We start from the raw sequence: 26,448 nt of genomic DNA, 5'->3' as shown, positions 1-26,448 counted from the left end.
TACTGTTTCAGATCTGTTTCACCTCTATACATGGAGTCCTGGACAAAGGAAAACTATTCTCAGCCTGAATTAATGATTTAATTTAGGTAAAATGTCAGAACTAAAGCCAGAGTGAAACTACAATGAGTGACTAAGCATGCCATTCTATAAGGAAGAATAGGCTCCTTTAATTTGTTGAGTGCATCTCCCTTGTATTTTTGATTATGTGGAGTAGCCCACAAATGCCCCTAGAGGCCCTCAATTTCACATGACAGGTAGGCAGGCCTACTCTATTTAATTCATTAAGTGAGTGAATAGGGAACATACAGTATTTCAACACCTTTTGTGGCATTTCACCAAATGTATTTTTAGATATGTCATTGTGTAATTCTGACAATGTGCCATGGTTCTTTGTTATGTGGATACTTTTTTTATTGAAGGCAAGATCTTAGAGCTTGGATACTGTCTGATTTGACCTATTGAATGGACATGGTCATTGCATGTTTACCACATCCATACATCTCACCTTCATTTACATTTCTATGTTGCCCTCTGCTGACAATTTGAAGGCATAGCAGAGAACAAAAATGGTTTGCCTTAACTGCAATTCATCCATCCCAGATGACCCAGCTCAATAAAACATTGAAATAATGCATTTAACAAAACAATTAGGAGTTGAAGATGAATTCCTTTTCCCTGAGAAAGGGAAAGAAATCAGTCTTTCGTGTGAACGAAAGACTGATTGCTACATCAACTACTAGAAAACCATGAACACCAAAGACCAAAAAAGAAACATGACAAACTGCAAACTTCGTTTTTTTTCTTTTTTATTTCCATGTTACTAGCTATTTAAAAATAAAAAATAAAATACTGGGAAGGAAACCTTGGCAACGGCAGCCTCGTTGACACACGGTGGACGGGTAAACAACGCGGATGCCTGTCACAACTTAACCCCACTGGCCGAGCCTCCAATCAGGCTACATTGTTATAAACACGAGGCTGGGATAGGGGCCTTTGGGCCATTTGGGAACCCTGCTCCCCATCCCAGTCTCAAACATGGCAAGGTATCTTTAAGTACATTTTTTTTCCAAAAGTGAATACAAAGCATCCCATACAGAACTGAGATCGATCTCATCGCACACGGTTCAGTGGCACGCCATATGATATTGGCCAACGTGGTTAATTCACTTGTTTTTTCTTGTTCGAACATGGGAGGAATGCATTGAGTCGGGCGGAAGAGCAGATTTCACCTGCCAAAGTGTGTCAATGGTCGGTAGACAATATGAGTGGGAGATGGAAAATGTAAGAAAAGAGCTGGATTTCAATGTGGTCCCATCGTGGAAGAGGTACTGTATTGTAGAATCAAAGACCATGAGGGACAAGGATGAAAGGGAAGAGGAAAACAGTCCAGCCTCTACTCTAAAATAACACATGCCCTTCATCTTTAGCTTCCAGACTTAAAACTATACACAGAAAAACAGAGAACATTTTGTTCAGGTGGGACCAAGCAGCAAGAGCTTATGGGTAAAAGCAGACAGTAATGTCTGTTTGGAAAAAATGAAAGCATTTCATGAAAATATTTCAAGCTACTAGAACCAAATGGGTGTTTACAACTTGTATTTTTTTTATGAAAGGACAATTTGGGGGAGGTATTTCAAGTCTATTTTATGTCAGATTAATAATGTTAACACAATTTGAGTATTTACCCAGTAGAGGGTATTTACCCAGTAGAGGCAATTTCAATAACCTACTGGGTACATGTTTGTAAGATTGTGAGAGTTCCCATTCATCCCATTCACACGGCGTCACTATTGGCATCCTTTCAGTCAGCTATTAAAAAAATAACCATGTGCTTTCAAGAAAGCTATTAAAATTTGTGTTCTTGTCAAAACAGTATTTCAATATTAGAAAAGGTCCATTATCTCTTACCATAAATTTCTACTCTTGAAATTTACGAAAAAGGACTAGAAAATAGATCAACCAATGAACAGAAATCAAGTGACTTTTCTCTGTGAAATGGAAGTGAGGAGCAGGCTTGATGGCAGGAGGAGAGAAGAAACAGAAGGGAAGGTAAGAGGTCAAGAAGAGGAGTGTGGGTGGGGAATGGTGGCAAATTGAGATTACATTTGTTAGATTATCTTTAAAAATGAACTGGATATTTCCCTCTCGGTTGGGACCCCCTTTTGTTCTGTTCAAAATGTTGGACACCTCTGATGGAGGTGGGGGGGCAGGGGAACACTGGCCTTGGTCATGTTGAAGGGAGGGGAAGAGAAAAGAACAAACCAAAACTGCCTTTGCCGTTGTGACCTCCCCAACCAATTCCCCCTCCCACACCCCCTATCCGGACTGAACCTCCGCTCAAGATGATAAAGTGGAGTCTTTCTGTGTTTGCTGTGCTTGTGGCGCTGCACTGACTTCTGGCTCTCCACATCTCTAAAATGTTTCTCCCACCTGCAAGGACAAGAAACATTTTATCCTCAATCAACTTTCTGGTACTGCAATTCCTGTATTCCCTTCAATGGTGAATTAATGGTGTAAGGCATACTCACTATTTTGCGTACTGACTTAAAGCGCTACCCTCTTTGCCTTTTGCAGTTCTCCACTTGGTAAGTGGGGATATGACCACATCGTCCATCACCATGATGTTCTTCTCCTGCCATTTGCAGTCTTTGATGCTACAGAGAGATGGAGAATGTTTTTGAAAAAAAGCACCCAGTGGCTGCCTTTAGTCAGGTACTGAGGTTAAAGGTTTCAGGACACACATTAGACAGATGACTCCATGCAGCAGGTATCGGATTGTAGACAGGTGCATATCGAACAGCAACGATGCTGAAGAAAATATACAACAATTAAACAAAAGAACATTACAGAATTAACAGCTTACATTAGAAATTGGTCAATCAGTGTTGGTACTGAAAGACTTACGGTCATAGGTCACTCACTGTAGTCTAGGCCAAATCAGGGATCAACACTACAATCGCATTAGAACCAAGAGGTATAATGTGAATGCATACTATTTGATAGGGTTTAAACAAAACATTACTCAAAGACTGGCATTAAAAACTGGTTAACTAAACAGTGAAGGCAACCTCAACATCCAATGACACTATTTAAATGCATTGGGTAGCACATTTTTTAAAACATTTTTTCCTGACCATTGGGAACCGTCATAGTAAGTAAATAACTGATGTTTCTATAGTCGGATGAAGCAAAGCCCCAGTATTAGAGAGAAGAGACGATACTCACGTTTTATGTATAGTCTGGAATAGCTGTTGGCCCTCCACAGAGACTCCAGCACTAATTGCATATGCTTGGGATAACTTGTCTTCCTTTTCCGACCGTGCTCTGTTGGCAAGCTGCAGGCGTGTTGGAAACGGAGAACCAAAACGTTAGAGCTGTTCACAATAGCCAACATTCTCAACTGAGAACCCCAAAAGCCCTTGGAAGTTTAAGTATGTAAAAGGCAAAAAATATATTTGGCATTGAAAGGAACTTTATAAGGAATTTCCAACCGTTAGCAATACAAATAAATATTAGAAACTGCTTACTGATAATTTTAGTCAAATGTGGAACAGGTGGGTTTTGTTTGATGCCGACCAAAGTTTAATGATATGGTGATGGAACATTTCAGGATTTTTTGGGGCAAGACAATAGCCATTCATTCTTTAAATACACAAACAATCCATTCAGGGTAAACATATGGTTCCAATCAACATGTGAAAGCACCCAAAATTATACAATTAATTGACTCCGTGTTGGGACAGGGATTCCCAATTCCAGTCCTGAAAACCAATGGGGTGTGCAGGGTTTTGTTCCAGCCCAGCATAACCACACCTGATTCAACTAGGATAATCAGCTTGCCTAAACTAACGACAGTCTTTAGTCTGACTGAACCACAATTAGCTGAATCGAGTGAGTTAGTGCAGGACTTATTGATAAAGCTAATGACAAAATGACCAGATGTCCAATGATTCGTGGTATGAGAAGGAGATGTGTCAAGGAGGGTGTGAGGAGTGGTGATTGGCTGGTCTTACCTTGCTGACATTCAGAGATGCTAGTGGAGGAGGAGTTTCAGTGCGGTCATTAATGATGTCCACCTCAGACACGTAGGCTAAGTTAATCAGAACCACGTCGCTGACGTTTGCCTTTCCACTGGAGGGGGCGCATTCTGAAAGGGCAGTGGGTCAAGGCAAATAGGCTGTACTACACATTCAGAATGGAGGTCAAATTAGCAGCAGTTAGCATTAGACTAAATATACATGCAGGACTTGTATGTGAGGGAAACAATGGATCAGCTGGAATCATAATTCTATCACTTCTTCCACAAACATTAGGCTATGCCAGACATGAGGTAAATCAACATTTTTATGTTATTGAGCTTAAGGAGAAGTCAGAACACACATCCTAAATGGCATAGTGCAATTTAGTCGCTCAATAGTGAACCACTGACCAAATAGGCCTAATAAGTGAGCACAACATATTCTACTCTAGTAGAACACAAAATCCAAGCACAGCACCAATCCAACTTTGCCAGGTGCTGGAGATCCCCTGATGGAACAACTTCCTCTTTCCCCCCCCACATACATTCAGAGATGCTAGTGGAGATGCTATATTCTGCCATTCATGTTCAGCCTCCTCACAACAGAACATCCTGTGATCATGCTTCCCCATAACCTAGGAAACAGGTCCAGGGTTCACCACTGCAGTCCAGGAACAGCCTCTTGCCCAAGAAACAATGCAGACTGTTACAACCCATAACATAAGTCCTACACATAGGTTAAGCTCAGGACTTACCAGTCAAACAAACCACCAGCAACTAAACAAAATGAATAGCCCACTCAGAACTTCTCAAAGGAGATGTTAAGAAGCAAGCATTTCACAGTTAAACAACAGGTGTAGACTAAGAAGCATGTGACAAATACAACATTTGATTTGAAGACGGCATGAGGCGTATGCACACCACCAGGAGATCACCTTTCAACTCTGCTAACTTAAGTGAGGGGACAAAGAGTCCAATGCATTGTTTGTAAGGGAGGAGGTTGGGTACGAACGAACCACAATTCATCATGTGGATATCAGAAATACTGTGGAGCGAAAGAGGGCAAATAGCCTGCTAGGCAGAAAACAAAACAAAATTGGCATACTAAGCACAACTGCCAAGAGTAGCCTTCACAAACACCCAACTGTGTTAAAGAAAGCTCAAAGGATACTATCTAGTAGCAGCCTGCTCACTGCCCTTGAGACACGGTTTATAGTCTAGTGACAGACAAAATTCACAGACTGTCTGACCTCACACAACAACCGAAGGCAGCACAGAACTTGCCCTTCAACTGATTTCCCGAAAAGACTCTCAAACCTGAGCCAAGTGAATTATTTTCCTAATAAAAACCAGGTTGGATATGAGTAAAAGTTTGGGAAGAAGGCCTGTGTCTTTACTATGGTCAGAAACGTTTTCCCATTTCAAGGCAGACAGAGATAAAGTGCTCAGAGCTGAACTCATTAAGGTTTACAATCCTTCATTTCACGGCTGCTGCACTTCCTCCATAACAGTAATAGAGGGCTGTGGATTTCCTGTATGACATCATGACCTTTCAGTGACTCACCAGCCTCAAGGGAAACAACCTAACATGCCATGAGGGTATGACTGACTGGATCTAGAAGCTGTATTTACCCCCTTCACTATACTATGCTATTGTGTCACCCTGAAAACATGTCACAGTGTGCTTCCATAAGCAAAATACCTCAAGTGAATAGGCCTACATGATACACATCTTGAAGAGTGACTTGTCCCCTAGCATTAGGAAAATACCCTCTATGCATCTCACAACATTCACAAAAAAAGTAGACTAGATTTAACTACCTTAACATTGTAGATCTGTTATTTAAAAAAAAAACAAGGGCTAGTCATCAACTGACATTGATCAAATGCCTCTAACTTCACAAGATCAAATGAGCAAAGTCTGAGGATTCTGAGGCAGTACTACCTTCCAGCCAGGTAATAGAGACCTGTTTGACATCCACCGGACCGTGAAGGTATGGAATGCACACTGTTGAAATCCACAATGCTGATGCAGTGTGATAACAGCTGACTGACAGACACATCACATTCCTTCCCTTGGCTGTGGCTGCAGTTGTTTCACTATCACAGGGTGGCCTGACTCTGGGCCTTTCTGTCCTATACCAGGCAGAGGTGGAAGATTGGCCGGCACAACCACGCAAACAGAATTCTTAGTGCTCTGCAATGTATGTATGTGTGAGCAAATAGTCCAAATCAAATGGCTTCCTTAGAGTTCTGCAACATATCAAATCTTGCACTTTTCATGACTGCCCATTTCTCTAAGCAGTGCTCTGTGCAAGCCTTAAAAAGGAATTTCTGGGCTAAATGCGCAAGAGATGTGTATAATACCTCAACTTCACCCAACCTATTCTGTATAGGTCTTCTCCAAATGTTGCCTGTAAGAAATACACCTGGCTTCATCCTATCAACATCCTTCATGTCATGAAATACAAGTCTGCACATTCACATAACATATTTCACAGCAACTAGGTAACGTTGGCCATCTTCCAATATAGCTACAACTAAGAACTTGCATATAGTTAATGTATTTCTCAAGTCCGCTACAAAACACTTGACAGGGGTCAAAGTACTTAGGTAGGTAGTTACTAGCTAACGTTAGCTAACCCAAGAACTTGACAGTCACACCTTTCTAAACTGTCACCGGTGAATCATGGCGTGTCAGTTTCGACAACGTAAGCTAACTTGGGGTGGGTAGCTAGCTTATCCTCAAGCCATCAACAATGTTCTTTAAATTACCATTGTTTTAGAGCATAATACAACTACAAGCGTGGTCTGCTAGTTAGTCCTTTTTCTAGCTACATGCTAACTGTTTCTAAGAATTTGCCAGGCATAACGCCCCTTGGAGCTGCCAGATAGTGATCCATACAAGGACTGACTGTGCTAACGCTGACCACAATAGCTTGGGTTAGCAAGTTAGCTAGCATTATGGCACAATACCATGCCAACTTCGATAGCTAGCTGGCTAACAACAAACATTAACTCAAGATCATGCCGATTCTAGACTTTACATACCTGTCTTGAAATAGAAAGTAACAAGGTTTAAAGTAACTGAACGGAACAGTATTTAAATTGTGTGGTTAGCTACGTTTTGATCAAGAGTAARCTAGTTAGCTCCCTAGCTAGTCTCCTGACTACGCTTGCGCGGATCTCAATTTGGCAAGCGCGACCAGTTACCCCCAGGCCCCTTGCAGCCTGGAAGACCACCGATTTAGTGACAACGGAAAATGGTAAAAAGGATACTCAAAGTCAACATCTTGGACTGATAGTCAAAGGCAACGACCTCTCCTTGCAATTGCTGCCCCAAGCAGGTGAGGCAGGAGACATGGCTCCCGACACTGAAATACTCCCCCGGTCCAGGAGCCGCCATCTTCTCCGCCAGGAAACGGGAGCGCCAGATTTACGTAAATATACGCCGTGGCGTCACTGACTATCGATAGGGAATGTTGATGGGCGTGTCATGGATTGATCACACTTCACTGAGCGGTCCAATTCTCCACCACATGACTGGTTGATAGAGTTGAACCGATCTGGACCCCTAATTGTCCTGATCTAGTAATATTTTATTAGAAGTCCTTCTCGCCACAATAAAAGTCATATGCTTTTTCCATGTCAAAGAAATAACTGTCCGACTTGCTAACTGGTTGAACGCGGCACATGTATTACTGCAACCAGTTTCCCAAATCCGACATTTCCGAGTTCGACTACTAGGCACCCTAGCACATGAACGGCGGCAATAGTTCTTCTCAAGATGTTGCAATATTGGTGAGTAGGCCTATGCATAAAAAAACATTTAGTTAATTCACTCACTGTTTGGAGAATGAATTTGAGGGTTGCTTTGACCATACTTATAAACATCCCTCRTCACAAGCACCAGAGTTAAACATCCATGCACTTGGCATTTCCCATTCATCTTATTTTTCCACCATAAATGTATACGTGGAGTGGGCAGTCCTAAATAAATGCTTWTGACTTGCCTGTTACAAGCTTGAAGCCTCATTCAACGATGCTAGTATAGCAATAATCTGACTGGACCAGGGCCCGATTACGGACTGGGCACTTGCCCTGGAGACCCACCATATAGCATATAAAACACGTCATAAGCCATGACAAAATGTGTACAATTGCAGGAAATTCACTTTAAAACTGCAAACTGAGATAAAAAAATATACTTTAAAATAACCACTCATCGACTTTACTATTCAAAGCCATGTATGTTATCCCACAACCAACACWAAAATAAAGATTTCTACTCCTCTTTGTATTGGAGCAGTGAATCGCTTTATTGAGTTTGACAATTAACAGGCCCACTTAAAAAATAAAAAGATACTCAAATAGGATGTCACAACATTACAATGAGTAATAAAAAAGGGCTTTTTTAAAATATACACAACCTGAAATAACAGTAATCAGACTCAACATTCCCTTTAAGATCCTTGCTAACCCACAAGGTGGCGCTGTGCATAATGCAACTCATGAAWTTTTTTTCAAAGGGACAGCGATTTTCATCAATAATAGTCACAGTAATAGAGTGCTCAAATAGCGTGTATTGCACATGTGTACACATATATGCACTTATACACGTGAGTAGCAATTAGTATAAACACATTTGTATTGTCGCAACAGTTAAGCATTTGAAAGAACACATGACATTAAGGAATGTGCTTTGATCAATTCAAAAACGTCTGCATTAGTTATGACCAGAAGAGAGAAAGAATATATTTAAAATATAAGGTAAAAGACAGTCACATATTCAAACATCCAACCACAGAAAGTGGAGATTGAAACACCAGCGCAGTGGAAGGACACAGAGACACACTTCTCTTTCCAAAGTCAAAAAATATACAATTACTCTTTGAACCTTGACGATCATAGGTCACTACATATACACAATGTATGAAATATCAATAAATATACATTATTTACTGAATAGCAAAATAGTGTGGCAGCAACAATAAAGCTATCTTCACATGGTGGATAAGTCGATATAATTTACACAGACTTGGACGTCTTCCAGTATCTGTTTAGACAGAAAGAACACACTTGCATGGTTGCCACTTGTAGTTGTTGTTTTGTCTAAAGGCAACACACAAAAACATTCCTCTATTCTAAGTAGACTTTCTTGATTTGAGTGTTGTTKTTTTTTGCTGCCCCTCCAACATACCCACAGGAAAAAAGCCCTGACCTACAAAACACACGTCAGTTCAATTAAAGAAAGGGTAATTCTGTCATTTGCCATCTCACCCACAGGACAGCCCAATAACCCTTATATTATGCCATACAAGGTGGAGGTACAAAACTACGCACCAAATCTCAAAATGGTCAATGATCGAAATGAAAACATTACAAAACAAGGTCACAACAGTCCCATGTACTACAAGCACCCCCCCCACACACACACACCATAGCCACATGTAAAAGGAAGTAGGAACCGCTGTGTATATTACATGCGAGTACAGTGGCATCCACCAACAATTTTGCAAGTGATGAGTGTTTCAATTCCTACCCCGATGACATGATTGTGACAACACTGTGATTAGAGTTCGGTCAAAATGGCAAATGCCTGTTTTTTCTGTGACATCAGGTCACGTGCTCCGCCTGGGAAGTAATACCACTGGAAACCAACACCGAAAGAGCATACCATGGTCGGTATGACAATAGGAGCTATAAGGGTATGATGTTAAAGGGGTAGTTCACTCACAATTCAAAGTTTGACATTTTCAGACCTCGAAGGTGCTCTAATCTCAACATGATTCCAAGTCCCACACCATTGGTTAAGTAGATCCAGCTATACCGTGCATTCGGAAAGTATTCAGACACCTTTACTTTTTCCATATTCCAGCCTTATTCTAAAATGGATTAAATAGTTTCCCCCTCAATACCCCATAATGACAAAGCAAAAACAGGTTCTTAGATTATACATTTAAAAAATGTAAATATAACATTTACATAAGTATTCAGACCTTTTACTCAGTACTTTAGTACTTAAAGCAACTTTGGCATGATGCTACAAGCTTGGCTCACCTGTATTTGGGGAGTTTCTCCCATTCTTCTCTGCAGAGCCTCAAGCTCTGACAGGTTGGATGGGGAGCGTCGYTGCACAGCCATTTTCAGGTCTCTCCAGATGTTCGATCGGATTCAAGTCCAGGCTCTGGCTGGGCCACTCAAGGACATTCAGAGACTTGTCCCGAAGCCACTCCTGCATTGTCTTGGCTGTGTGCTTGGAAGGTGAACCTTCACCCCAGTCTGAGGTCCTGAGCAGGTTTTCATCAAGGATCTCTCTGTACTTTGTTCCGTTCATCTTTCCCTCGATCCTGACTAGTCTCCCAGTCCCTGCCACTAAAAAACATCCCCATAGCATGATGCTGCCACGACCACGCTTCACCGTAGGGATGGTGCCAGGTTTCCTCCAGATGTGACGCTTGGCATTCAGGCCAAAGAATTCAATCTTGGTTTCATCAGACCAGAATCTAATTTCTCATGGTCTGAGAGTCTTTAGGTGCCTTTTGGCAAACTCCAAGCGGTATGTCATGTTTCTTTTACTGAGGAGTGGCTTCCGTCTGGTCACTACCATAAAGGCCTGATTGGTGGAGTGCTGCAGAGATGGTTGCCCTTCGGGAAGGTTCTCCCATCTCCACAGAGGAAMTCTGGAACCATCGGGTTCTTGGTCACCTCCCTGACCAAGGTCCTTCTCCCCCAATTGCTCAGTTTGGCCGGGCGGCAAGCTCTAGGAAGAGTCTTGGTGGTTCCAAACATCTTCCATTTAAGAATGATGGAGGCCACTGTGTTCTTGGGGACCTTCAATGCTGAAGAGCATTTTTGGTACTCTTCCCCAGATCGGTACCGACACAATCCTGTCTGAGCTCTACGAACAATTCCTTCGACCTCATGGCTTGGTTTTTGCTCTGACATGCACTGTGAACTATGGGACCTTATATAGACAGAAGTGTGCCTTTCCAAATCATGTCCAATCAATTGAATTTACCACAGGTGGACTCCAATCAAGTTGTAGAAACATCTCAAGGATGATCAATGGAAACAGGATTCACCTGAGCTCAATCTCAAGTCTCATAGCAAAGGGTCTGAATACTTATGTAAATAAGGTTTTTATTTTATTTTAGATACATTTGCAAAAAAAAATGTAAACAGTTTTTGCTTGGTCATTATGGGGTATTGTGTGTAGATTGATGGGAATTTGTTTTTAAATACATTTTAGAATAAGGCTGTAACGTAACAAAATGTGGAAAAAGTCAAGGGGTCTGAATACTTCCTGAATGCACGGTATGTTCCAAACCCAAATTAATGGGAAAGTTGGATACTGGCACTGTCTAAAATGGTGAAATCAGATCATCTTTCCCATTCATTTGGGATTCAAGCATATCTGATTTCACCATTTTAGACAGTGCCAGTGTCCAACTTTCCCATTCATTTGGGATTGGAGCATAAAGCTTGATCTACTTGAGATGGACAGTCATATAGACTTCAAATGACAGGGCTGAAAACCTCTAAAACTTTAAATTTTGGATTGAACTAAGCTAGCCCTTTGTGTTTCATATGAAAAAGGGTAACTAGTGAGGGAGTAAGGCGTTGACACCCCTTTAACGTTTATGAAAACATCGTCACTGTATAGTTATTACAGTATGTAGATAAGTTCAATATACAGTTGTGTGACAAAGGGACAAAAGTACCTTACGATGGTGAGTGGACTGGTAGAGAATTGAATATATGATTAGAGGGAACAACTCTACAGAAATAACCTATTCCGTAATGATAGTTTTTTACCTCAGAGGACAAATGAGATGCAGAAGACTTGGTCAGTGTTGTTACATTGCTTGAAATAAAACAAAATGATCAATGTAGACAAGCACTCTGCACCACACATTATCTTCTGAGAGTATGCTGGTTAAAGTGATTCTCTAGTACTGTTGTATACTTTTTAGCCGGTAGTTCTGAAAGTTGTGCTCACGAGCAAAAAGTGGGCCCCAACAATAGTGTATTACGTGACATATGTGCACCATGTCATAGATCTCTCCCTTTCTCTGCTGTAGATGTACCATGTACATTTCGCTAGCTGGCGAGGGGCAGAAGCTCATTGGTTTTACTCAAATTGCTAGAGGGCTGGCCYAGGTGGGGGAAAAAAGGAAAATGCCGCAGCACAGCATCCMAAAAAACAGTGGCTTTTAAACTTGGGATTGCGTAGCTAATTGAGGTAAGACAGTAATTCTGCTCATAGATTATGCATGTATGAACTACACAGACACATCCAGCCCAAAGCGAGAGGTTTAAAAATACTTAGTAGTCGCCAAAGTTCCAGAGCATGTCTTTAAGGGAGGTGTCGGTAACCATTCTCTAGTAGATATACTTGATTTGTATGAATTCCTCAAGCATGATGATTGTGCTAATTCCCACTGAAAATATATAGATTTTCCAAAGTATTTAATTTGTGTGATCATATAGGCGTCAAGTGCAAACACTTTTCATTGATTGAGAAATATAAATATTGATGGCAACAGAGGCCAGATAACACAGCACCTGGACACTAAGTCAAACAAATGGTTTATGACAGCTGACAAGTGGGCAACAGTTTCCAGGATTTGGGGTATTGCAGTGTAATCTAAAGTGGTGCTTGCTCWTGATTATTTGCCAAATGAGATCCATCCCATATCACCATTTCTGTTGTCTCTTTTTTTGTGTGGAAAAAACAAATGGCACTTAGAAAAAAGGACAAAACATTGATTGCAAAACTAACACAATGTGTGCTTGCTTAGGTGGCTTYTYTTTTTTTTTTTTACTCTTYTCAAATATAATATTCATATCCAATTTGATTGGATTAACACTGTTATTGTCATTATTCGTATACATCTTATACAAAATAAAACGTTTGTTTAAAAAAGTGACCAAGTTCAGTCCCTCCTCTCTAAATAAATGGAAAAACAATGAGTTTGTTATTGAACCGTCTCAGGTTGAGGGGTTTGCCAAAGCAGGAAAGGATGCAGTATTTACAAGTGACAGGAAGTGACATAGCAAAAAGTTGGTCGTTGTAGCGTTCAAATTWCCTCACAATCATACCGTCAGCCGCATATGTACGGGTCGGAATTKATAAAGGACGCAAAAAAAAAAACTAAGTTAAAGTCACACTGACCTTTGACCTAGAGTATTACACAAACCCAGAAAGAGAGAGGACATAGGAGTAGAATCCCATCTCTGCGGAGATGGCTAAAATGGTGCATTCTCTGGAGGAAATTAAGGCATTTTGAAAGAAACAAGCAAACAAATATACAAACAAAACAGACATGAGTGTAACAAGTGTGTGGATTTGTCTTTCTGTCCTGTGTTCTGYTAAGTGGTGGTGTAGTTGGTGTTAACAGGGATATTTAATATAAAAGGCACCAAGTTCTTCTAAAAACGTCTTTCTCCAGTCTCATGACCACCACAAGTCTCCCAGTCGCAGCAGCAAGCGTGAGACAACAAGTTCATAATCCAAGTATTATTCCACAAAATCCTTCCTCGTCCAATCCGTGGGCTTCCATTGCACCAAGCGGTAAATTTCATTGTGGGTATGTGTCCTTTTTTGATAGTCCAAACAAAGTAGAAGGGTAAAAACCACCTCAAAATGCATTCTCTCCCATACAAAGTGGAGGGAGCTGAGGCTTCCTGAAGAAAAAAGAAAGGCTGAATTGGAGAGATATGTTGTCTCCTTCAGCCAGTAAGTCTCCCTTGGCAGGATCCACAGCTCGACCTCCACTCCACAACCACAGCTGATACAGTGAAAGRAATATACAGTATATATATWTATATATATGCAAATATACATATCATATGTTTGTGTGCTGCTTTGAACAGATTATTGAATAGACGCATGAGAATACCAAAYGACAGACAAAATAGGAACAGAGGTTCGCATGCTCTGAAAGGAAGAGCATTATTCATTGATACAACCCCATTGTTGTTCCTCTGTTGAGAACTTAGTGTGTATAGTATAATGCGGGTGTGTGAGTGTATTTGTGGCTGTTGAAATATTTTTGCTGCTTGTTGGCTTTTTCAGTTCTAATGTTCCTGAAAAGTATAAAGTATGACAAGAAATGTATAAAGCTTCTCGGGCCCCAGAGCCGAGGCACACTCCGGGATCCACTGCCTTCTGCTTACAAAAAAGATTGAAAGAAAAAAGCAAGACACAGGCTCCTCAAAAGGTCCCGCCTCTTCCTGCTTCTCCACCAATCACGCATATCCGCCGCTGGCCCCTTTAGGTCAGTGTGTGTGTGTGTTCCGCCTCTCCTCTCCCACACACACTTTAACAAACTCACCTCAGTGAGTTGGAAAGGGAGGCTAGCACATGTCCATCAATCCTCAGAAAATGGAAAGAGGTGAGGCGAGGGCTGGAAAGAGGAGAGGATGACAGAAGGCTAGTGCCGAAGAACATGGAGACAAAGGTGTCAAGACAACTCTCCGTTTCCTCCTACAAGACAGGCTCCTCTTCCATTGGCTCTTCTGTAGACCTGCAGGTACACCAAATAGGAAACAGCACGACATAGACATTAGCCTCTTAGTCATGCCAAAATAAAAGCCCCTACCAACGAAGGTCGGGCAAAAGGTATATGATAAGTCTACACCTTAACAAGTCTCAGTGGAACTTCAGGCCCACAGCCTTGTGAATGAATCTGATGTCTTAAAAACAGCCATTCCAAAACCACATAAAATCCCCAAAAGAGTGAATGGTGCAAGTGTTTACCTGCTGGTTTCCATGGAGATGGTGGAAGCGGTGGCCTGCTCAGTATCCACGGTAAGCGATGCCATGGCGGTGACCGTGTCGGCCTCGTCCTTCTCTCTCCGCTGGGCATCCATTAAGGACTGGCCCACCGTGGTAGCCAACCTTTGGAGAGAGCTCCAGTGTTTACCTGCAGGGAGAGAAAGATAAGGGAGAGAAAGAGTCGTGTCAGTTTTAAGGGTGACGTGATACACATGACGCAAACACAACTAAGTGCATATGTGCAGGTAAAACACAATGATCATTTTGATTTTAGCGAACGAACTCACTCTGTATCTCAATGACCCTCTCCAGAGAGGCAGCAGCTTTTGGACAGGGCTTCTGTTGCAGGACAGCCTGTGGCAGGGGGTCCAACTAGAGAAACAGGTGTGAGAGAGAGATTGGGATTTTAAAAACACAGAATTTCTTTTCTGAACAATTACATCCATCTCTACCAAATGACATGTAGTGTATGTGACATCACGCCACTTTCCCCTCCTATAGCAGATAATGTCATACCTCATCGCCGAGCAGRGCCGCCACACATGACTCGGAGGCGTCACAGATGGCCGTGAGRTCGTGACCTCCTTCCAGCGCCAGGACCACACGTCCCCCCGCCAGCTTCATCAGCTGCTTGGTGAGGTGGCCGAAACCTGAGGATGGTTCAACACTGTACTGACGCTGTACTGAGTATAATCTGAGTAAATCATGAATTGATGTAAATAGGAGAGGTCTGCAAGGGAATTTTAGTTTTGTGCAGGTTTATGAAGAAAAGGCCCCATATGATAGGAAATAATTGAGGTACTTCAATATTCCTATGGAGTCTCTTGGCTTTTCTTCTAGTGGTTAAATACTATTCTTCCAGCAGGGGGTAGTAGTGTATATACAATTAGCTAGTGGACCCTCCTATAAAAGCACACACTACGGAAAAGGCTTGGCAGAGAAACTGACACGTAAAGACGGAGTAATRTTCAACTTACATTTAGCAGTGACGTTGTATCCTCCCAGAGGGGACTGGTGGCCCTCCACAGCATCAAACCCAGCGGACACTAGGACCACGTCAGGGGAAAACTCGTTGGCYATGGGCATCACCACCGTCCTGTATAACAGACAAGATGGAAAACAACATTTTATTTTCTTACGTTTCCAGATCATCTGCAAGAACTAAGCAGTGTGGAAATTGCTAAATAAGCAGAGCCTGTTCATATGAATGGAAGATCAGTGCCAATGTTGCTGCTCGTTCAGCTAATGACCAACAACAGTCTTCACCTGAAGGCAGTCAGGTACTCCACGTCACCCATGGGCGGTTCTACGCCCCCTGTCCAAGCGATGTTTGTGTTGAAGCCAACACCAGGTCCAACCCCCACCTCTTCAGGAGCCCCACTGCCGGGGAAGAAGTTTCCATCGTCGTAGCGATGAATGGAAATGTAAAGTACATTGGGGTCGTTGTAAAAAGCCTGCTGTGTCCCATTACCATGGTGAATATCCTGGACAGAGAATGGATATGTGAACAATTATACATGACCAGCATTGATCAAATAATGTGTGGTATATGTTTTGGTTACATGACAACACTAGCACATACAGGGCCTCGCTAACAACATACGGCCCACTCACCCAGTCCACGATGAGGATCTTGCTCACTCCTAGTTTCTGCTGTAGCAGCTTGGCTGTGATGGCCACTGAGTTGAAGAAGCAGAAGCCCCTGCAGACAAAGACAGACACCAAAGACATCCATTTTTCTTTTAATCAGCAGAAACAGGGAGATTGTTTAAGGCCACTGCCCAGTAGTTACAATAATTGGTACAAGCGTCCATTTTGAGTATCAACCATCGCACACGTCATGTCTCTATGGAACTTCAACCAACTCCCTTGAAGCCTCCTAGCCACTCCCCTGCCCCGGCTCTACCCATGATTCCCTGGGTGTACTCACATGGCAGTGGATTCCTCAGCGTGATGGCCTGGTGGACGCACCACGGCAAAGCCGTTCTGAAATGGAGAGGAGTGAGAGAAGCGGTTCATGAGAAAATGTTGTAGGCATATCCATCAACAAAATTAAGTGACTAAGTGCTTATTGATCAGGGTACTACTGTGTCCACCCATGAACAAACCCACAGGGTATATTACATGATTATTACATATTGTTCATTTTAAATTAAGGTGTAAGGTTGCCCCTGACAACTTTCAATCAAACAGTAGTGGAACGGAGAGAGGCTGGTAATGTTACCTTCAGTTCCCCGGCGGCCACTTTGAAAGCCAGCTCGATGACGCAGCCAACAGCCATTCGGACAGCGCCCGAGGAGTGCATCTCGTTCCACACAGTGTCACTGTCCACCTGCAGAGGGCAACAGAGCACACACTCATCCCCACMCTGCTACTGTTCTTTTAACGCTGATAACATGATGATAACACTGCTGTAGGTGATGTAATGCTCAGCTTTGTGCTGCTTATGTTGAACGAAAATCCTACAATTAAACTGCATGACATTTTCTGAAACTGTATTATTATCCAATCTCTACCTCTAAATAAAATGTCAATGTTAACTCCATTCTAAATGGACGGATGGATGACTCACCCCAATGCCTCCACAGGGCAACACAGCATACATCTTCTGACTGATTGGACCTTAAGGAGCCAATAGGGACAGGGAGCAAAGGTTAGGTTGTAGTTTAAACAAGTTAAACACTATTTAGCCATATTTCAACATTGTATCACACACCTTTTAGCCTTCCTAGCAGAGTTATTTTCCCAAGATGCTTGGGATATGGTTCATTYGGAAAGTAGTCAGACCCCTAGACTTTTTCAAAATGTTGTTAAAGCCTTCATTCTAAAATTGATTAAATGTWTTTTTTCTTTATCAAGCTACACGTAATACCCCATAACGACAAAGCAAAAACAGTTTTTTTGACACTTTTGAAAATAGATTTAAAAAAACAGAAATATCACATTTACATAAGTATTCAAACCCTTTACTTAGTTGAAGCACCTTTGGCAACGATTACAGCCTTGAGTATGACGYTACAAGCTTGGCACACCTGTATTTGGGGAGTTTCTCCCATTCTTCCCTGCAGATCCTCTCAAGCTCTGTCAGGTTGGATGGAGAGCGTCACTGCACAGCTATTTTAGTTCTCCAGGATGCTCGATCGGGTTCAAGTCCGGGCTCTGGCTGGGCACTCAGACTTGTCCCAAAGTCACTGCTGCGTTTATCTTGGCGGTGTGCTTAGGGTCGTTGTCCTGTTGGAAGTGAAACATCACCCAGTCAGATCCTGAGCAGGTTTTCATTCAAGGATCTCTGTACTTCGCTCCATTCACCTTCATCATGTGCCTTTTACTGAGGAGTGGCTTCAGTCCTGGCCTCTCTACCATAAAGGCTGATTGGTGGAGTGCTGATTGGACATGTGGAGTGCTGCAGAGATGGTTGTACTTCTGGAAGTTTCTCCATTCCACAGAGGAACTCTGGAGCCTGTCAGAGTGACCATCGGGTTTTTGGTCACCTCCCTGACCAATGGCCTTCTCCGCCAATTGCTCAGTTTGGCCGGATGGCCAAGCTGAAAGAGTCTTGGTGGTTCCAAACTTATTCCACTTAAGAATGATGCAGGCCACTGTGTTCTTGGAACTTCAATGCTGCAGACATTTTTTGGTACCCTTCCCCAGACGTGTGCCTGACACAATCCTCTCTTGGAGCTCCACGGACAACCTTCGACCTCATGGCTTGGTTTTTGCTGACATGCACTGTCAAATATGGGACCTTTATATAGACAGGTGTGTGCCTTTCAAATCATGTCCAATCAATTGAATTTACCACAGGTGGACTCCGTCCAAAGTTGTAGAAACATCAAGGATGATCAATGGAAACAGGATGCACCTGAGCTCAGTTGAGTCTCAGTAGCAAAGGCTCTGAATACTTATGTAAACAAGGTATCTTTTTTTTTATACATTTGCAAAAATTTCATTATGGAGTACTGTGTGTAGATTGATGAGGAAAATCTTTTAAAATCCATTTTAGAATACGGCTGTAACATAGCATAATGTGGAATAAGTCAAGGGGTCTGAATACTTTCCGAATGCACTGTATAATTATTWTTTTTTTTTTACCATCGATGTCTGCAAGTCCTGTTCTGCTCAGCACCGCACATAGAGTGAACTCACTTTGGTGTGTGTGTGTGTGTGTGTGTGTGTATGTAGTCGACGACTCAGTCGCTGCAGTGCTGTTTTGCAGCTGATCTAGTCACCCCCCCCTCCCTCCTCTTCTATGAGACCCAGCCTAGCTATGAGTCACCCAGACGGGGGTGGACGGGTGTCTGGGGCCCTTTCCCCTCGACCATCAGGTCTAAAAATACCCCCCTGCGCCTGTCAGGGGAGCTAAGCCTTCAAACAATCCACCTGACTGCGTGTGAGTGTGTGGGTGGATGGATGGATGGATGGGAGAGGGAAAGTCACTACTTTCAAGGATGCTTGGGGCAAATATTGTTTCCACCATTCGAGCAAAATGGCTAGGGAAACACACATGCATGCGTACACACACACAAATATATCTGAGGAGTAAAGACATGAAGAGATGAGGTTAGGCACCTAAGAGCTTCTTGCTGTCTAGTTTCTGTCTGTTGAGGGGACTGGTGCCATACAGCAGTGTGTGGTATTCTGAATGCACAGTCTGGATCTCATCCAACGTGGCCTTCCTCCCCCGAATCCTCTGTACACGGTAAAGGAAAACACACGTAGCACACAATACATCAATTTCATTCAGGGTTATGTTGTATTGCTAATTGRGAAGTGATTTTTAAAATGAACTTGAACTAATAATGGATAAAGCTCATTCTCATCTCCACATATAGCTACCACTCGCTTGTTTAAGTTACTGAGAAGAAATTCTCTTTGGAAATATGGAACGGAGCTGGTTGCTATTCAAGCTGTAGTGTGCAGGGAGCCCTCACCTCACAGCGGCCCAGCAGCCCAGTCTCCTGCAGCCGGGACCACACACTCTGGATGCGGCCGGCGTGCTCTGGGTGGATGTGGGTGTTCCCACACATACACTGGTGCTTCAGCATAAAGGTGTCGTACACCAACCCTGAGATGATAGGAGAGGCAGAGAGAGAGTGGAGGGAGAGAAAAAGAGAGGGCGAGAAAGAGAGTGCAAGAGACAGATGGAAAGAAAGCGATGGCGTGAGAGATAGAGAGAAAGATAAGGGAAAGAAAGAGAGAGAAAGATGGAAAGGAGAAAATGTAGCTTTTCAAGGCAGGGTAGGAAGAAGACCAACCACAGGGCAACCGCTCTTCAACCTCTCTCTCAGAACAAATGGTGACCACACCGTTCATAACCCAGCAGGTCAGAGCATAATAAGACCATCATCTCTAATGGCTTTTTTCATGTTAGGACTGTTGGAGACGTTAATGATTCCATGGTGGAGGATGGCTCAATGTCATCCTGGTTTCATCAGATCCAACCCTGCAGGCTCTCGCCATTATTCTTTTCTCTGCTGAAATAATTACACCCAGGCAGGCTGCTTGCCTCAGCCCTTATTGGACTCATCACTTAGTACAGGGGTTCCTAAACCTTTTCACTCAGGGGGGCCCCCTTCCAGCATTAGGAAACATCCCACGCCTCCAACCACATCTATTTACAGCTTATTTTTGCAATTCCACACATTTTTTTATTGGTTGCATAGACAATTTTAGTTTTAAAGCAATTCTATACATTTTGCCATGTCTAATGTGTATTCGTGATAGTAGAGTGACAAAAAAAAGTACATCTAAAAAAACAAAATAAAAAACATTAGCTGATCTGAACATTTCTGACAAGTTATAAATAGCTCTCTAAGGTGCAGTGACTGACATGACAAGAGGAACTGATGATRCACTACCCAATTTCGAAATTGCACCTTGTGCATTCTACTATTCAACTTTCAAGAGTAAGTTTAAAGCCGGACTGAGTTCCTGCCGACCCCTCGCCACGCCCCACAGTTTGGGAAACATGGACTTAGTCAACACGTCCTATTCTGCAGGGCCATTTGACCATGGACTGGCTAGGGAAGTGTTTTTTTTCTGAAAGTGTCTTTTCTCTAAAGGCCAATGGCTTTCGTTAGTGTTTAACTAATAGGGATTCATTGCTAAAGCTCTACTATCTACCACTATGACAAAAAAAATACAGCGATTCAGATAGATAACTAAGTTGAGACAGCTTCTTTCATATTGTTCAATGGGTCCTGATCGTCTCACTTTGTATGTCATCTGTTCCAAAAACCAAAGCTGCGTACCTGTAGTGAAGAGGTGCTTGATGGGGACCTCACCCATGGGAGCCCCCTTGACGCTGGCAGTGGCAGGGGAGGACTGGGCCCTTCCCAGAGGTCTGTGAGGCATGCCCGAAATGGACAGGGATGCCTGGAACACATTGAGCTGTTGCAGGTGATACTGGTCGGAAAAATCGGGGACAAAATAACAAATAGAGAAATTTTGAATACCAACTAAAGCTTTGAATAATGTCTCATCATGAGACACTGACTGGACTTCAGTGTGAGGGAATTGGCTTAGTATATAAAATCAGCTCTGTGGCTTTCATTGGTTACATCAGATAGAAATACTGCAACCTTGAGAGAGAAGTGACATTTCACAATAGCTGCAAACTGAAKCTGCCACCTCAGGCCAATGGAACGAGGGGAAAATGGGAGGGAGGTGGAGCTAAATTAAGCCTGTTATAGACTAAACATGGGCCCTGGGTAGAAACTTAAAGGCAAACACTTATCCCCATACAAGCCTCAAAAGGCAGGGCAGGACAAGGACCGAGCCTTCCCAACAGCCAAAAGACTACTCTGACAATTCCCCAGCTGTAAACAGTGGCTGAGCTAACGGGGCTCTGCTTTCTGTCAATGAGAGAAGCACCACACATCCAGACAGGAGCTGTGTGAGCTCTAGGAAAAAACTAACGCGACAGATGCGCCTTCTAACAGATCAAATGACAAGGTTCACGGTTCTTATGCATCTTTTTTTACCTGCGGACGGTTTGTTTCAAGCCCTTGAGATGGGAGCGGAGTGGACGCGCACACACACACAGGTCCGGCAGGACCACACCTTGCTAACCCCTTTTTAAACGAGAGATCCTAAGGCAATGCGGGCTCTCTTATGCGTCTCTCTCACTGTCTTTTCTCTTTCCATCTCTCTTACCATTGCACAGGGCGGCTCAGATCCATTTGTATTCAAGGCACCACAGCAGACAAGTAGAGCAGAGTCAGAGGGAAAAAAAGTTCAGCAGGGAGGCAGTGTGTGTGTGTGTGTGTGCGGGGGGGGCCCTTCCGTGTCACTGACTCGAATGCCAAAATAGGTTTTTGAGGATGTCGTCTCTACAGAATGACTGCATACACCCATGCTCCCTCCCTCCCTATGCCCCCCATACCCTAAAAACTCCTATCCCCCGAGCCCGTCACAACAGAAATAGTACTGCAGTAGCCTACCTCCCTGGTGGGTGGTGAATTGGTGTAAAGTGCAGGGGGAAAAGGGGGGAGAAAAGGGCTGGCATGGTGAAGAGAGGGGGGGAGAAGGGTGGGGGTGGGAGGGAGAGGGGAATGATTCACCAAGGAGAGATGAGTCACAGATGAGCCCATTCACTGAAATGAGAAAAAAGCAGCAAGGGCAGGGGAGGGAGTGTGTGTGAGCGCGCGTTGAGGGGGAGAAGACGCCGCCTGAATTCTGATGCTTTTCTCTCCTCTGATATTTTTTCTCAATGGTGTGTGGGAGTAGGAGAGGTTTATTTTATAATCTCCCTCACTGCATTGGTTCTTCCTCCCTCCAACGCACAAACAGCATTTCTTAGAGGAACGTGACCACAAAACATGTCCATTCTTTTCCCCTCTTTTTAACGTTACGTATTAATTGCTGTCAATGACCATAATTTAGAGCCAAATATGACAACCAACAGCAACATAGCCAACTGTGGCCGTTTACTGTATTATATTGTAATGTTTAGGTCCTCAAGAGTATGAGGTGCTGATGAGGATCCAAATGCATGTCAACTACTGAGTAGAGCAGCTCTCTGTCTCGGCCAATGACAGCTAAACCCAAATTCAATCCATCTTAATTACCTGTAGTAATTAATTTATTAATTACTTAATTTATTTATTAATTTTTTTTTTTTTTTAATCGTCCACTTGCCCTTTCGCAACTTTTGTTTAACAACTTTTAACTGGAGMCGCTTATCCTCTTGGTAATTTGTGAAAGAACTGCAGGCGATTCATTCTCGAGAGCTTGTTCCTTTATTTCCTGCTAAGTGCAATGGATGACTCACARGTGGGTGGGAATTAAGGCTCTCGTTCTTCTGTAGGGAGCTATGATGATGATGCCTCGCACAGCTCTGCCTTCCGAGAGGGGATACCCTTTTCTAAATCACCAGGCCCCCGCAAAACTGAACCCACCACTCGAACTGGGAGTGAACGCCAATCTATGTAGCCACATCGGTAATGATGACGTTCCTACCTTTTCAACTGCATAGCCTTTGCTACTGATCTATTGGTAGGTAATTTCTGCAATCTACACCCCTCCCTGGAGTGATTGGTCATTCTAGACAGTTTCTTGCTATTAAGTCATAAATGGCCCATTATAATAGGTACAATGACGAATCAAGTCACTAGGTTTAGTCATCACAGACAGACGTCACTGGAACAGATGTGGGAAGTTCAACAACGAATGGGGTCAGAATATTTTTACTGCACTGTTAGGAGCAAGTAACAAGCATTTCGCTATAACACCAATACACTTTGATTTGATTCCAGCAGAATTAATCATAATACAAGGAAAGACAAAACTCATGGTTTATAAATAAACTATTTGCACCTCTAATTGGCTCTCTGATTTTCTTACAGAAAGTCATCTTAGTGTTAAACTTGCAGGGTAATACATTTTGTTTTTCTCTATCAAAGTAAAATTAAATGCAAAATGTCTTTTAAAAAATTCAGTATTTACTTGGCCGTAAGGTACGCCSTCCTCATCACACTCCCTCAGCTCGATGGCCTCGTCTTCATCATCTTCTTCATCCAAATCGCTCTCTGTGCTCTCGCCCTTCAGGGGGGTCAGCAGGCGTTCTGAAGGGGGCGACGTCTCCCCCGACTCTTCCTTCTGGAGCCTCTGCTCCTGAGGACGCCCCTCCCCCAGACGCTCAGACCCCGCCCCCTCCTCCTGCATCTCCTGTGTCTCTGTGAGCTCCTCCTCTGTCTCCTCGGGGTGGGTGGGCGGTTGGCGAGGAAGCTCCACCCCTTTTGACAGAATCTGGTGTGGTTGACAGATAGGGAGAGTTAGACACTGCTGCCACATGTACAGTATACTACACCCCCCAGTCCAGTCCAGGCAAATGGCATACAATACTTTTTTTAACCTGCAAACACAACCATAACCTCTAATATTGTAGTAGTGTTTCTTGTGGCGCCCCCTACCTTGTTGAGCTGGTACTGCTTCTGCTTCTCCAGGAAGTGCTGGTGCTGCTGCTGCATGACGAGCTGCTGCAGGGCCTGGGGGCTCTGGGGGAGGGGTGCAGACTGTGTGCGACTCAGGGGCCGGTGGCGTGGTAGCTTGTTCACCGTGCGCATACTGTTGGACACCCGCTCCCCTGTCACCAACGGCGACTGACCGTACATGGGGACTGGAGGGAGGAAGAGTCAGAGAGATGTGTTTCAGAAGAGGCAGTACGTATTTATCTATATTTACCTGCAAGTAGGACGCTCTGCTGGTGGGGATAAGAGTATAAATATATGTTGGTAGATGTACCTGAGAGGAGGGCACTCTGCTGGCGGGGCCTGCTCCAGCAGGAGGACGTGCTGCAGTAGGGAGGAGTGACTGCTGTGGGGTTGGGGGCCTGGTGGAGTCTAAGTCGTGTTGCATACCAGGTGGCAGGCATGACACCGGCAGGGACGAGGTGCTGACAAACTTGCCCGTCAGAGCCCCACCCTGACGCATGGTCTGGATGGCCTGCCTCTCGCCTCCTGCAACAGCTTCTGATTGGCCTGAGGATGAAGGGGTTTAGCTAAGTCAGAAGTCACATCAGAAGACAACTCTGGTTCAGGGGAGTGTGTGCTGGTTTCTATTTGACCTCAACTCAGTGGATGGAGCAGGTTCAGGCAGTTTTTTTACGAATACTTTAAAAAAAATATTAAAATAAGCTATTTTTAGAACACAAGCCGCACTGGGAAAAACCTTTATGCCAACAGTGACAGGTTCTGACTTCTAAACTTGAAATATTGTTAATCATCAAGTATCCTATGGAAAGGAGAAGGGCCACAGTCTGGTTGTTACACCGTAGTTACCCTCTTAGCGCTAGGGGTCAGATTTCTTTTTTTGTGTTGAAAATAATGTCAGTTTACGTTGGGCACGTTTTCTCTGGCCCAGATCGTAGAATATGCATATAATTTACAGATTAGGATAGAAAACACTCAAAAGTTTCCAAAACTGTCAAAATATTGTCTGTGAGTATAACAATACTTATTTTTATGCGAAAACCTGAGAAAATGTAACCCGGAAGTGCTAAAAAAAATGTATCTGTGTTTCCTGGCCCACCTATCCTCCATTAAAGGGGTATCAACCAGATTCCTTTTCCAATGGCTTCCTCAGGCTGTGACCAGGCTTTAGACAGTTTCAGACTTTATTTGAAAAATGAACAATTGTTTTCAAAACTAGTCAAGTGTCCTCCGAATAGTTCCTGCGCGCGTGAGAGAAACGGAAAATGGGGAGCTCGTCTCGTATTGAATAGGTAATGGTTGGTTGAAATATTATTGATTATGTTGTTAAAAACAACCTGAGGATTGATTATAAAAAACATTTGACATGTTTCTACGACCATTACGGATACTTTTTGGAATTTGTCGAACGGAACACAGCTTTGATTTTCTGAGCATAATGCGCAACCCAAATGGCGGTTTTTGGTGATAAAAGTCATATTTATCGAACAAAAATAACATTTGTTGTGTAACTGGGAGTCTCGTGAGTGGAAACATCCGAAGATTATCAAAGGTAAGCGATTCATTTCATTACTTTYCTGACTTTCGTGACCAAGCTAACATAAGGCTAGCTTGTTGTAGCATTGAAAGCTACACTCACAAAAGCTTGGATTTCTTTCGCTGTAAAGTATATTTTCAAAATCTGACACGATAGGTGGATTACCAACAAGCTAAGCTGTGTTTTGGTATATTTCACTTGTGATTGCTTGATTATAAATATTTCTAGGAATATTTTTGCATTCGGCRCCCTGCAATTCTAGCGGTTGTGTAGGAAAGTGATCCCGTAAAAGGGATCCGTAGCTGAGAGAAGTTGGTTATCTGTAGGAGGAATGTAGTGGTGGAGTCAACTAAGGTTGAATATGAGCCAGGGGCTTGGAATGTACTGAGTTAAGGAAAGGCAATCACATGGTTGCGGTCACTGATAAGGGTGGAGAGCTGTGGATTAGTGAGGAATGGGGGTCGAGGTCAGGTCAGGTCACCGTAAGGGAGAAGGAACAGTTTATTAACCACATCACTTAACTTCCTGACTAGCAATAAATATGTAATGTTTAGAGGGAAGGAGGAGAATTCACCTAAATTGGGGTATATACACTGCTCAAAAAAATAAAGGGAACACTTAAACAACACAATGTAACTCCAAGTCAATCACACTTCTGTGAAATCAAACTGTCCACTTA

The 26,448-nt window shown here is 43.1% G+C and overlaps 2 protein-coding genes across 2 annotated transcripts in view; both read right to left on the bottom strand.

Annotated features, from left to right (window-relative positions):
* Positions 1 to 1,805: 1,805 nt before the first annotated feature.
* LOC139022701 (protein LSM12 homolog A-like) lies at positions 1,806 to 7,461 on the bottom strand. The gene is made up of 5 exons (XM_070433766.1): positions 7,298 to 7,461; positions 4,014 to 4,147; positions 3,226 to 3,335; positions 2,529 to 2,654; positions 1,806 to 2,430 (listed from the first exon to the last, which is right to left on the bottom strand). Coding segments are annotated over exons 1-5 (498 nt in total). The 5' UTR covers positions 7,425 to 7,461; the 3' UTR covers positions 1,806 to 2,429.
* Positions 7,462 to 8,294: 833 nt separating this feature from the next.
* The window catches only part of LOC111981176 (histone deacetylase 5-like), a 61,407-nt gene continuing 43,253 nt past the window's right edge, over positions 8,295 to 26,448 (bottom strand). Inside the window, 19 exon segments of the mRNA XM_070433722.1 lie at positions 8,295 to 14,550; positions 14,784 to 14,949; positions 15,089 to 15,173; positions 15,318 to 15,451; positions 15,779 to 15,897; positions 16,068 to 16,285; positions 16,416 to 16,503; positions 16,732 to 16,787; positions 17,026 to 17,133; positions 17,374 to 17,423; positions 19,371 to 19,491; positions 19,733 to 19,866; positions 21,053 to 21,206; positions 23,748 to 24,050; positions 24,215 to 24,420; positions 24,546 to 24,570; positions 24,572 to 24,623; positions 24,625 to 24,757; positions 24,760 to 24,781. Of these exon segments, the coding sequence (XP_070289823.1) occupies positions 14,511 to 14,550; positions 14,784 to 14,949; positions 15,089 to 15,173; positions 15,318 to 15,451; positions 15,779 to 15,897; positions 16,068 to 16,285; positions 16,416 to 16,503; positions 16,732 to 16,787; positions 17,026 to 17,133; positions 17,374 to 17,423; positions 19,371 to 19,491; positions 19,733 to 19,866; positions 21,053 to 21,206; positions 23,748 to 24,050; positions 24,215 to 24,420; positions 24,546 to 24,570; positions 24,572 to 24,623; positions 24,625 to 24,757; positions 24,760 to 24,781 (2,214 nt within the window). The 3' untranslated portion in view covers positions 8,295 to 14,510.

This window comes from Salvelinus sp. IW2-2015, linkage group LG20, assembly GCF_002910315.2.
Source record: "Salvelinus sp. IW2-2015 linkage group LG20, ASM291031v2, whole genome shotgun sequence".
NCBI classification, from domain to species: Eukaryota; Metazoa; Chordata; class Actinopteri; order Salmoniformes; family Salmonidae; genus Salvelinus; species Salvelinus sp. IW2-2015.
This window is presented reverse-complemented; position numbering and strand designations above follow the sequence as displayed.